This window comes from Aplidium turbinatum, chromosome 10 (genome assembly GCF_918807975.1).
Source record: "Aplidium turbinatum chromosome 10, kaAplTurb1.1, whole genome shotgun sequence".
In the NCBI taxonomy this organism is placed as follows: Eukaryota; Metazoa; Chordata; class Ascidiacea; order Aplousobranchia; family Polyclinidae; genus Aplidium; species Aplidium turbinatum.
In genome coordinates, this window is record NC_137481.1 from 11297140 (window position 1) to 11310752 (window position 13613).

At 37.5% G+C, this 13613-nt stretch overlaps 1 protein-coding gene across 3 annotated transcripts in view; it reads right to left on the minus strand.

Annotated features, from left to right (window-relative positions):
- LOC145778912 (phospholipid-transporting ATPase ABCA1-like) overlaps positions 1-12566 on the minus strand; it is a 71519-nt gene extending 58953 nt beyond the window's left edge. For all 3 annotated transcript variants that reach the window (XM_082590503.1, XM_082590505.1, XM_082590504.1), the window contains exons 1-16: positions 12395-12566; positions 11581-11674; positions 9532-9688; positions 8670-8800; positions 7143-7258; positions 6421-6627; positions 6183-6350; positions 5510-5613; positions 4030-4121; positions 3644-3816; positions 2409-2585; positions 2188-2290; positions 1910-2021; positions 1496-1693; positions 956-1070; positions 314-421 (exon numbers count right to left, since the gene is read on the minus strand). In XM_082590503.1, coding sequence (XP_082446629.1) covers positions 314-421; positions 956-1070; positions 1496-1693; positions 1910-2021; positions 2188-2290; positions 2409-2585; positions 3644-3816; positions 4030-4121; positions 5510-5613; positions 6183-6350; positions 6421-6627; positions 7143-7258; positions 8670-8800; positions 9532-9688; positions 11581-11674; positions 12395-12457 — 2118 coding nt within the window. In that variant the 5' untranslated portion in view covers positions 12458-12566. The remainder of the gene's footprint in view (positions 1-313; positions 422-955; positions 1071-1495; positions 1694-1909; positions 2022-2187; positions 2291-2408; positions 2586-3643; positions 3817-4029; positions 4122-5509; positions 5614-6182; positions 6351-6420; positions 6628-7142; positions 7259-8669; positions 8801-9531; positions 9689-11580; positions 11675-12394) is intronic.
- Positions 12567-13613: the final 1047 nt, after the last annotated feature.

A 13613-nucleotide genomic window follows, 5' to 3' on the forward strand; every position in this document is an offset into this window, starting at 1 on the left:
TAAGTGGACGGAAAAGCGAGGAAGCCAATCGTTGTATCCACCTTCAGGTATGACTTTTAAGTGCGCTGCTGAAGACATAGCCACACATGATCTTGAGCGGTGTCCAACCGGTGCCCTTTCGAGTGCCGTATCAGGGTTCGCACCACTTGGCTAAGCAGCCTACGTGTCTTGTGCAGCAGCATTGCAAACATTGTTTATTGATAAAAGAAAGCAAGAAATAAGATACAAATAGAAAAAATCAAGACATAAAATCTATTGATTCAAGCTCCACTTTGCAAATAAAAATAGCTTTCTTGCCTCATTTCGTTCTCACCTTCAGCAACAGGACAAGAAGCAATGATGAGATGATAATGATGATGAAGGAGCTGATGAACCAAGCCATCCAGTGCACTGCGTTGCTCAGGCCCATCATTTTCATCACCTGTTGGGAGGAAAGATTATATTTCCAATTAATTACTTAGTACAGGCGTGTCCAAACTTTTTCCCACGCGGGCCAAAGTTGATAATGCCACACAAAAACGTATCGCAGGCCGGATTTGGCCCGCGGGCCGTACTTTTGACACCCCTGACTTAGTGCGAGAGACGCAGTCAGATACACTAAAATACCTGTAATCCGAAAGACCGTAACGTAGCCTACAGGTAACATTCAGAAAGAAGGAAATTAAAAGTTGTAAAGCTTCACTGAGAGTTATGAGGAAACTAATAAAATGCCACACTTTGTAAAACATTATGAAAGTGCTATTTTCAAGTGTCGGTTGTGGCCGAAAAGCTGGATAAAGCAGCAATCAATGATAAATTGCTACTAAAAAAAACTGTTTAAAAAACATATAAGCTTTATCCTTCGCTTAAGTATCAAACGTTGTCAATTTTAGGCTTGCGGTATTCATGGTCGGCTAAGCTTTGTGCAGTGGTTGTATATTTTTAACACGAAGCGGCCAGCCCAGAGCAAACTTACTTCTTTTAGACGTTGTTCCTTTTCGTACACGATGCTCTTAATGATCATAGCCACGGTGTATATCCACGCCAGTGTAAGCAAAAGTGACATCATTGGAGCCAGATATAGCAGAAGTCTGCGTGAATTTTGCTCGCAGTGTTATATAATGACGTGTGTAAGAATATCGTCGCCTGGCCAGTAATTTGACGATAATGATATCCTTTGATACGCTATGGCAGACGTAACCTTATAATCACTGATTCGAGACGAGAACTTTAGCTTGAATAAATTTTTCTCTTCCAGAATCATAATTTAGTGCCACCTCCAACTGCACTTTGCGTTACGACCAGCAACATATCGAAAAACACACTAAAAATGAAATTTCAACGACGGAATATTCTAGGACATAGAATCAATGTCAACTAAATTACCTGCTAAATGCAAAGGTAAAGGCTGAATGCAATGTGTAGCCTATCAAGCTATTGCAACAAGATTTAAAGAATAAAATGTAAACAAAATCTCAAACTACAGGAAATCATATTGTCAGAAAGCATATCTTACGTGTCTCTTGTATAGCAAGGGTAAGGCATTTCATGCAGATACTTTCCAAATACCAAGTTATATATAGAATTGGATGACGCATTGCTACCCGACGCAGTTTGAACAATCGCGTTCTCAATAATGTCTTGGATATGCACAAATCCGTTGTCGAAGTATTTCACTCTTCTGTTCGTATCTTCTGCTCCAGGGACCCACAAACTGTTTGAATTGAGCAATAAAAGTGTTGTCCAAACATTCCTTCCACCATTAGCCACACCGAACAACTATCTAGCAAATGGCTTCTGTTTATGCTATAGGCCTACATCTTATCTACCATTCTACACAGAATAGCAGTTAAGCGAAAATGTAAAATCAATTTAAAACCGACCGTTAGCTATAAATTGGTGATATTTGTATAAGAAAAACAATTCTCACAAGCTTTGTATTTGTGTTGTCCTTGTTGATACTATGGGGTCCTGCCGTATCTTGTATCTAACAATGGGAGGTAAAGAAACGTCAGTTGGTGTGGGATTCATAAACGCGACGCCTGGGAATAAAAAAGTGGCTAAATGTAAAGAAAGAAAATTTTAACGTTACGATACGTTGGAACGATGTAAAAATAACTTAGTAAAATTGTAGAACATTTGCAACTTTCATTTTGGAACCTAGGATATTTTAAGCGATTCAGAAATAGACAAAATCTAACAGCTTACTTCCCCACAGAGAGTTGTTGTTGACAAGGCTTAACGAATGAGAGATGAATTCACTTTCCAAGTCAAAACCTTGAAACTTGTCGAGATCAATGCATCGCAGAACCTAGAAATACACAAGTTTAATAAAAGCGCCAAGTCTTACTGAAAAAAGATTAAAAAAAGCTCAGAATAGCCTTAGAAACTGGAATTAAAAACAGCCGATTGTGTGAGCGTTGATCTACCTTTGCAATTATTGTAAGTGCACTGTCCAAGTCGCGATAGAGATCCTTCCACGTTGTAACAGAATCATCAGGGTCGTCATCGTTTGTTATGAAAGCTTTGAGCTGCTCCAGGGATGCTACAGGGAGGTTCACTTGAGCGGCGAGCAGATTTAAAGTCGCAGACGACGCCAGTACATTCTTTAGAAAAAAAGTAATCGGTAGGAGGCATGACGTCGAACATTTCATGACATCAATAGCTTAGATTGTTTAGAAAATTTTTCCTACTACAAGACATAATGGCCTATAACGGATTTTTTGGTAAATTTCAACCAAAACTACACCAAATGTTTGAAATTGTAGTTGTAGACCTACACTTAATCAGAATTTTTCTATAATTTTTAAATTGACCATGGTAACAGAACTGTAGGCTAGTCATGACACTGCTTCATAGGCCATTTGCAATCATTAGTCAATCATAACCGTACAGGACTAAAATATTTGGGGGAGGGCACAGTGAAAAGTTGTCCGAATATGGGTGGTATTATTGAAATTGCCCTAATATACAGTAGCTATTTGTAGTGAGCTTGAGAAAATGAGTGCCTAAATGAACATGTTGATTTGGACAGTTTCATAGAAAGACTGATCAGATTTAGGTAATTTCATGTTTTGATGGTGCCCAAATTAACGTATCGATTTGGACAGTTTATTGGAAAAACTTATTAAGTTCAGGTAATTTCATATTTTGTTGGTGCCTGAATTAACATATTGACTTGGGCAATTTCATAGAAAGACCGATCAGGTTTAGGTAATTTCATATTTTGTTAGTGCTCAAGTAATGATTTCAACAGATTCATATAGATGGATTAATCAGATTCAGGCAATTTCATATTTTGATGGTGCCCAAATTTAACATGTTTGTTAGGACAGTTTTATAGAACGATTAATCAGATTCAGTCAATTGGATATTTTGTTGGTGTCCAAATAAACATATTGATTTGAACGATTTCATAAAAGAATCAAGGAGGCAGTTTCTAGCTTTTTATGTAACATAATTTTCCCAAATATTTGTATCTTTTTGCCCAAATATGCGGCGTTTTTGACAACAGGGACTGCCCCCCTGGCTCGTACGGCTATGCAGTTTCAATGCGCTTTCAACTAAAAGCCAACAGCCTTCATTTCAAAATGAGACAACAGTGTTTTCCATTTAAACACAGAAATACACAGTTACGTATTTATAGAACTATTTAACCACATACCCGAACTGCCGTTGCTGTTGCGCCGCTGTCAAAAGTATCGTACAGACTTTGGCCAAAACTAGATTGCCAGTTTTCGCCAAAACTGATTATAGTCTCCATGGTTCTGAAGGTCGAGTTGGCGTGCTGAATAATTGATTGCACCAATGCAGAGTTCGGGTAGTATGGAATCTTACCTGCGTCATAAATTGCCAGTTGAGCTCAATTTGTTGTTGAAAAGCTTAGAAATGTTTCTACAGTTAGAATCCCAAAGAAAATGTTTGAGCTGATAGCACTTTCGTTTATCCTTGCTACGTTTATCACTAAATTGGCTTACAACAACCTTTTCAATGTAACATGCTTTTGATACCTACACGCGTCAAAGTACTGTATATTCTTAGAATTCTTACCATATATCAGGGGCTTGACAGCATTCCAAAATCCAGTGTACAAAGGATTGTTTTCAAATATTCCGACCAAATTAGAACAAAATTCTGAATTGCTGTAAATATATGATCAAGTGTTAGTTCACAATCTACAAGCAATCTAAACTTCTAACACAGGGGTCGGCAACCTTTCTTCAGTCGCGGGCCAAAACAAAACTGCGCAGATATCAACGGGCCGTACAAGTTTTCCATTTGCACTTCCGTTTTCTTTACTTTTCATAATATTGTTAAAATTGGCGTTCTTATCAGAGTATCTCCATATTTAGCTACTATAGGCTTATATAGATTAATATAAAGAAAATTAGTAACAATTGGTAACGAAAAACACCAAGTACTTTATTTATTGACAGCACAACATTAATGTGATATTTGATGTTGTTTCCTGCTAGAAAGTTTCTGAAGGTCAGGTGATAGTTTGGATGAGGCAAGAATCATAACATCTTGCAAGTGGTCATCAGTAAGTTGTGTTCTCAACTTGCCGTTAAATATACGGTTAATTGACTATTACTAACGCAACTCATGTAGCCTGCAACTAGCATGCAGTAAATAGGCTAATATAACCGGACTTCAAGGTGAAACTGCCAAGTACCTTGATGCTACCTTCTGCAAGCTTAAGCTAAATTTTGCCCCAAACCTAGTTTACTATAACAAAGCGACCCGTGATCGATAGGTCGCGGGTACAAAGGCGCTTTGTGATAATTTCCTATGCTTGGTGGATTCTAACAAGCAGCAAATTCTTCAAAGACAAGAATCACTTGTTGAAAAAAACGGAAAAATGGAACTGGGAGTAAATTATAACTCTAAAAAATAAAGTAATTTAAAAGTCTGGACCGGCTGTCACTAAAAAGGCCAATTCCTGCTTCCTAAGTTACACATATTTCTAAATTATCAACCTTCAAACAAACTAATTCTTAAAACTTCAAATCTATCAAACTATCTGTCAGGCCTGCAACGTCGCTCTCTCTAAAATGCAGTTCGCAGAGAAAAAATATCAAGGAAATTCAAAATGGCGACAATGCCCTAACTAAGCATTGTTGCGGCATAAGTACACAGGCTACGTGATTACAAGTGAGCGTTACGGATAAATATGGAAAAGTAAAAATTGCGAAAGTTTTACATAACATTTAGTAATCTTAATTCGGTTATGTAAAACCAAATGGCAGCATAAAATAATGGGATGTTCGTTTTGGCCCGCCAACTACAATTTGCAAAAATGCTGCGGGCCGGATAATTTTGCTTGGCGGGCCGAATCCGGCCCGCGGGCCGTAGGTTGCCGACCCCTGTCTAAAGCAACAATTGTTATTTCAGATTTAAAAAAGTGGTAGCCTACAATATTCACCAAAAATGGTTTTAAAAAAACTATAACAAGCTTAAAATTGATACTATTTTGAACAAGCATTTTTAGTGGAATAGAATAATAGACTTTGTACTATTTTTTTCTTACCTAACATTTAGACTGGACGCTGATCCGTTAAATATTTCGCTCACTCCAGTGCGGAATAGCACAGAAACTCCTGTTATTTTCACCTCGGGGTGACCACAAAAGTTCTGTAAAAAACGTAAGCCTTAGATGTGGATGTCGCTAATTGCTTGCATTTGAAATAGAAAAACTTGAAATTAGTTACAGTAAACTTTTTTGATATAGTAAACTCTTAAATATGAGCTTAGTGCCCGACTGGTTAGTAGCCTATGCCTGAGACAGGTTTTAGAGATCTGAGCTTGATTTCCAAACAACTTTCAAAATGGCGGGGTTTGTGTTTTATCTCCATCAAAGTAACAAGACAATTGACTAACTTAGTAAAAGTAATATTTACAAAATATTAAGGATGAGAATACTGTATATAGGCGTAACAAATAAAAATAACACAACACAAACATGAACGCTCTACCAGAGACGTAATTCATAGAGCAACAACACACTAATATTTATATTATTAAATATTGTACTCAATGACTGTGCTCTTGTCCTCTTGAACAACCGATTATTCTAGGCCTGCGACCTTGCCAAACCGACAAACGAATCAAATTGATAGAAATATTTTAGGTGGGCCTATTATTAAAATATATCATGTTTGCACTGTTGAAAATTTTTTATTGGTTTACAAGGGAAAACTTACAGTGAATGCAGTTGGAGAGGCAGCGTCGAAGCCGAATAGTGACGTCAGCAAAGATGTGCTGCTAGCTTGTTGCAATAGAGATAGTGGACTTTGTAAAACTTGAACTTCTGTGCTGTAGCGAGCAAGACTTGTTAAAGCAGAGCTCTCCGCTAGGGTTAACGTTCGAGTCTGCACAGAAAAACTAACGTTAGCAACTTGCGGACTCGCTGCGTCTTTTTGGTTGGTCGCACATACATACCAAGTACATAGGCAGCACATTTGTGGTAGATTGCATGCTTTGTGAGGTTGTGCTTGAAAGGGAAGTGAGCTGAGCGTCTGTGAGGCCACACAGTGCATTGAAGACAAGGTCTGCACTGCTTGGGGTGGCAATGGGCAGACTATTCGATAATGACATTGCGTTGCAAACAATTGTGCGTTGACCCAAGACCTCTGGGAGCTGTAATGCCTAAAATAACACACTTTTATGTTGGAGATTAATTTTGTGAAAATAAGTTTGAGACATCTTAATTTTACCAAAATAAAGCGTGGAAGCTGAGCTTTGGCTTCAGCAAGTTTTTACATTTCGACTTCTTAATTTAATTTAAGCTAATTACAGCAAACATAGGTAAAATCAGTCAACAACAGAAGAAATACGTAGGTATATCGCGGGACGCCTTTGGAAAAAATAATGCAAAATGAATAATAATAAAAATATCTTCATCAATGATCTCAGTAGGTTCACAGTTTTCATAATGGGATGCAAATACTACAAAACTAATTACGAGACACCAATGTTTTAAAAACGTATTTAAAACAACTTTTTAGAAGCAACATCACTACTTGTCAATCAACAAACAATTTTGATAAAAAAGTTCCTCTGTTAAACTATAGCCTAACTGAGCAAACGAAACATCTGAACCAGGTTTTCTTTGTTTCATTTGCTCACTTTGGCATCAGTGAGCGGTAGTAGTTTACTCTAACCTGCTCAAATGTCAAAGTACTCGCTACGATGGCATTAGCAACAGATGTTGAAAGAGAGAGACTTGTTAAAAAGTTGTTGTACGTTGCCGAGCTCGTCAACAGGGACGAAAGTGCAACTGAAAAAAAGTTATTTTTAATTTATGGTAAACTTACTGTGGTGAATATCAATAACCAATTTCGCAAACAACAACTAAACTTTTGTTAAGACATGTTCATTTGTTTTCACATTTACATATAGGCTTACAACCAAAACGCAACACATTTACGAAAATGCAGCTTTTTCATTGTTATGTAACTAACAGACGTATTTAACCCAATTGAGTCACTGCAACAAATAAGAAAGGATATTGTATTCACTTAATGGTGAACTTAATGTGGCTGACATCAATAACCAATTTTTCACAAATTGCAACAACCAAAATTTGTGAACAAGTAAATTAAAACCCAGGAATTATGTCAATATCATGATGAAATATGTAACTGCAGAACTACAAAGCCCAACAAAAATATTTTTTATGGTTTTCAATGCCTCAATTGAGTTAAATATGTCTTTTAGTCACACAACAATTGTAAAGCTGCAAAGTCATTGTTCATATCAACAAATACAACACTTTGCAAGTATTGGTGAAAAATATATTTGTGAAGCAGGATTGTGCAATTCAGCGTCGTCTGCTGTTGAATCAAAAGATCAATTTCGTACTGAACAACAGACATACGTCATTCTCGTAGGATGAAAAATGAAAAACACTGTAAAAGGCCATGGAGTTGTTTTCATCAAATGCTTACAAGATTATGTTTCATAGGAAACAATCTCAAACCCGACGTCCATGAATTGACAACCAAATGAATTGAAAGTCACACACACAAGATGACAATACTAAAACTGAGATGCTTGTCAGTAAAGACAAAAGATTATATAACGAAAAATAAACCTGATATTCGGAAACAAGACCAGTTTACAAAAGGAAGCTATGGTTTGAAGTAGGTGCTATCTTACACCTATTCTCCAATTTAGATTTTGTGCAGCCACATTCATAATGTTTGTTAATTTGTCTAAACTTGCTCTCGCTTTTTTTAAATAGGAATTCTGATCAGACCACAAATCGAATAAGACAATCAGAAGCAGTAAAAAAAACAAAACAACAACAATCAGTTCGCCGTTGAACTGATATTTTTGCATTAAAGAGTCGTCTTCACGCAAATCGCATTTGACTTGCAACCGCAAGCCAAAGTTTCAAAAGAAGTCTTGGGTAGGAGCATGTTTGTGAAGAGTTTGGAGTTGAATAACGATTGCTGGTGACATGGAACAGCGTCAACAACCAGCAAGTATGTCGGTTTGAGACAATTGGGTGGATATTTATCAAGATATTTATGTCAGGCTGTAGTTGAAATCAAACCTAAAAGTCAATATCGCAAATAAAATAAACATCTGGTCGTATTTGCAAGCAGGTTGTTTAGTTTTAGATGAGAAACCACTTGAAGATTAGGCTTTGGGATCTGTTGAATACACCGTGCATCCTTTCTTACCCGTGTTTCCACTAAAGTATGGAGCTATGTTGGCCAAAGTTTCCAAATCACTGGAGATAGCAGTTACGTTGCTAATTAGACTTGTATCGGTCCTCACCAGCGAAAGCAAATCACTCAGTGCCACTGCAGTGCTAAAATAAAGAACCATTTCGACTTGTTATACAAGCAAAACAAATAAAAATAAAAGACAATGCATTTAGTCTAGGACAGAGTGTATAAACGGCTTGATGCATAAAATTAATCCAAATTTTTATGTGCTACAAAATCTAACTGAGTGAAATGAATGTCCATGATGAAAGTAGAGCTTGCTAAAATTAGAAAGCCAAAATTTGGAGAAAATGTGATTAATCAAAATTTACTCGCAAAAGAACAAATCAAGCTAGCCTACTTGTTTTTGTTTTTTTTGAGCAATTGCATAGCATTGTAAATACTCTTACAGTTACAATACTTTTATAAAACGTCTTTTAATTCATAAATCTGTGAAAGCAATGCGTTGTGACAGATCTTCGATGAAGTGTTCACCTTGTTACATCGTTGCCACTTCTCGTGTGTTTATTATAAAAGCGCCTTAAATGTTTTCAATCTTGCTATATGAAAAGTGAAAACGTAACTGTCACGCAATAAAATCGAATTCTTATTGAAGATTGACACTCAATGTGAATAATATCTCTAATTTATCGTGAAATGTCTTTACACAACTTGGTGCATAAAAACTCATTTTAAACGGGACAATAAATTGTTAGCTAAGGCAAAAACACATTAAAATAATTAAATCAAAATGAGAATGGTCCTAGTTATTAGACTAAAAATAGTAATACTTATGAGATGAAAAATATTAGGCTAACAACTGCACAAGACTCACGTGGGCAAACCATTGGGCGTCACTTCCGGTGAGTTGATTTGGCCAGATATTTCAGACGGTACTTGCGCACTGAAGCATGGGTTGTCTATGTCACACAAATAACTCTTTAACCACGGATAGACTCCGGCTGATGGCATTGCACGGGCTGGGTAGTGACCTGACAAAAAGTGATTTAAGATAAATTTAACAAAAATAAGAATGAAATAAAAATTAGTTTTTGTACTGGAATGTTAATTTGAATCAGCAATGGTTTACTTTTAACCTTTAATGAACAGAAACAATGTGAAACAGCATAAATTGCAGATATTTACGACAACAGCTACCTGCTCGTATATCCAGGGCCGTAGCCAGACCGCAGAGCAAGGGGGGGCCAACTTTTTGTTAGGGGGGGCCAAAAAAATGTAAATGATTTTGGCATTTTAGCCTTTTAAATACCGGTATCCACAAAAATTGCAATATATCAGATTAGTGTTAAGACCAACACTGGTCTCTTATTTTATCCGCTAGTTAAATCACGGCAACCCTATTACAATGACCAACATCACAGCAATTGTTGACTTGTTATATAAATAGCGGTACTTGTTACGAAAAAAAACTTTAACTGGCTCGAAGAAGGTATAGTGCCGAGGATTTTGGTATATATGATTACATTCCGCCTACACACCCGTGAGCTAGTCTATTGCAATTGCAGTCGCCGATGTTTGGATGCAAACCGTCTCACAAACAAGTCTAAATCGATAGATTTCGATACAGAATGTTCAAAGGCCATAAGCACCAGGTTTGCCTGTCTTGGTTGTAACATGCCATGTCTAGTGGGAGCGTCAACCCTTGTTAACACTGAGAATCCACACTCACAAACGGCAGTGCTAGATCCAAATGTAGCAATATCTGCTTCAAGGATGAACACTTCACATATCAGAAAATTAGAAACAAATTTGATTTCCACTGATTGGATTGAAGAAAAAAAATGAACACTGCTTAAAAGATTACGGGTTTATATTTTGTATGTGTTGCCTTCAAAATCCACTCGCTTTACCACTGCACATTTTTGCAATTTATCACTGCACAAATTTGTTTTATCACTACACAAATTGGTTATCACTGATCCTTAGCATTTAGGTATGGTACTGAGCAGTAGCGTAGCCAGTAATTTTGAAAGCGGAGGGGGGTTTGACACCCAGATGCGGGGGGTCTGGGGGGCTTCCCCCAGAAAAATTTGAAAAATTACTTTGAATTTGGTGCATTTTTTTTTTTTTTTTTTTATGTGTCAAATTGAGTGTCAAATTCTAAGAGCATTTTCAACAAAAAATTTGGGCATGAATATTACTGTAAAATGGTGCTGTCCGGTGGCATAGCAAAAGGATAAGATCATGTTTTCTTCGGCATTTTTCGGTAAAAGCTAAGTTCTGTGTTTTCTTGTTGCTAATTCCTGGCTGAGATATTTGAATGTTTGGTATTGGAAAGACTCGCTCTTTTAATGCAGTTTCGTTTAAAATTAGGCTAACTTTGTTTTACAGACATAGAGACTGAAAGCACCATTCTCAATATTGTGACGTCAAACGCGTGCCAAAGGGGAGTTGTAACCCCCAAAACCCCCCTTTGGCTATGCCACTGGTACCGAGAATAGCGACCACTGATATCAAATAGCCTAATTTGTACCGGTTTGTAGGCCTGCTGGAAAACCATTCCCTCTTTGTTAGGTTATTAGCCTAATCTTTCCCAAAAGATTTTTATTTTGCACAGTTTCTGACAATTTTTCTACCAACCTAACACGTGTTGGCCTTGGTTGAATTGAACATGTTGAGGTTGCCAAAGGAGGGGGTAGGGGGGGGGCGAAATTGTTTAATCATCTTAGCTGTTAACTAAACAAAACAATTGTAGTTAATTGGGCCTAGGTTGGAGCTCTGCAACGGGAAAGATGGTCAAAATCATTATAATTGTAGCTGTTGCTCGAGAATGTTGGGATTTTGCCAGGGGGGCGAGGCCCCCCCTGGCCCCCGGCTGGCTACGGGCCTGCGTATATCATGGCTTATTTATGCAGTTACTTACATTCTGTCAAGTTTTCCACTGTCAAAGTTTTGCGGATAACAACAAGCAATGCAAACAAAATGAGAGGCCACACAATCTCAACGATGGTTTGTACCTAAACAGTTGAAAATAATTATCACGAGCAATAGTCAAGGTATCATCTTGGTGAGCGGTGAGCCGAACTTGTCGAGTGTATTCAACAAATTTTATTGTTGTCGTATCCAGGCTTACGCCCAGTGGTTGAAGATTTAGATTAAGTGGACGGGAAGGAAGCCAATCTTCATGTCCACCTTCAGGCATGCCTTTAAGTGTCCTGCCAAAGACACAGCCGCATGCTCTTAAGCGGTGTCGAACCAGGGCTCTTACCACTCGGCTATGCAGGCGACAGACTTTATTGTGACAGCAGTCTATACAGTACATCCTAATTAGCGTGGTTATCAGCAGAGCTGTGCAGTGGTGGGGGGGAGGATTTTGGCGTGTCTGGAGTCGGCCAGTTATCAACCGAGGAGTCGGAGCGGTATATTTTTCGCTCGACTCCACAACCCTGGTTATAAGTCCCTATTGCTATTATATAAATTATTGTGTATATGTTACTTTCACACATGGAAACCGCGTTTCGCTTTCATTAAAGAAACGTGAGCAAGATGAGTGCAGAAGCACTGAAGGTACGCAGTGTAGAGGAATGTTAACCTGTAGGCTAATTAGCAGATTTTATACACGCACAGTTGAAATAACTAAACAAACTCATTTGAAATATTACTATGTGATTTCCAGCTGTATCAACTTGATGAAAACGCATAGTTTGTGGGAACACAAAATCTAAAAGATAACTTACCAAATGACGTCTTCTCAAAATGAAGTTCTTCCATAGGAGAAGATATAGCTGCTTCCAAAACATTTTTGCATCAAGCAATGATTTCAATTAACATTACGGTAAATTGCTTGCAGATACAATTAGTTGTAGGCAGTCTAGGCTACGTGTTGATTGCAGCCTACTCGAGCTGCTTATACCTTGCTGAAGATTAAAAAGTCTCTTAACGCAACTTCACCAATCACCATCACACACTTAAACTTTATGACTTTATTATATAACTTATTATTGCTTAAATCAGAAACTACCTTCTCTGGTAAAAACTGAAGCCACAAAACCTTTTGAATTATACTGCATCATAAAATAGGAAAATTCTTATAGAAAATCAACGAAGCGACACAATTTTATGATGTTACGTTGTTGTCAGCAATGTAGCACAGTTGTTGCTTTGATTTCGCATAAACTTAGAGAGAGCTGCCTCAACGAACATGCTAAAGAAAACGTTCGCAAAAACGCGTTCCATTTACGTGCTTAGATGAACAGCTTTTTGTGACAATAATAGCTGTTGATTTTCTCACTTGCTACATAAATAATTTAGTGTCTGATTATCTCAACTACTCAGCCACCACACGGCAGTGTCTGTCCTTAGCTAGATTGTCATCTGAAACGTAACATAACCCGTTTCCTTTTTGCTTGGCCAGTGATGTGTGACAACCATCCGACACTAACTGAGCGTTGAAGGCTGACCTTTAGCTTAGTGTTATGAAATTATATTATAACGGAAAGAAGACAACTAACAAATCAAAACAAACGTTTGGCAAGCAGCAGACAAACTTGGCCTGTAAATTTAGCTTATTGATTGAAGCTAACCTTAAATAATACTTTTTTATTCAACTATAGCTTGACCGAAGCAATGGTAAGAAAAGTAAAATACCGCATCCTTCATATAGCCAGAGGCTTTCAACAGGGGTGTTCAACCTTTTTGGCCAAAGGTCCACATGCGGTTTACAAATGGTTGCGCGGGCCACTTGAGTGTTTACTGCTAAATTGTAATCTCAGAAATGGCTGTCTTGTAATTTCTACTTGAAACGCTCACACCAAAATTATAATCTTAGAAATGTGTCAATAATCAATTAATCATACCAAGATAAGGCATAGTAAAATCAACAAAGTTTTTACTACACGTCGACATTTCAATGTGAAGTTTGGCACTGTTTTTCTCTAACAAGTTTGGCAATATTCC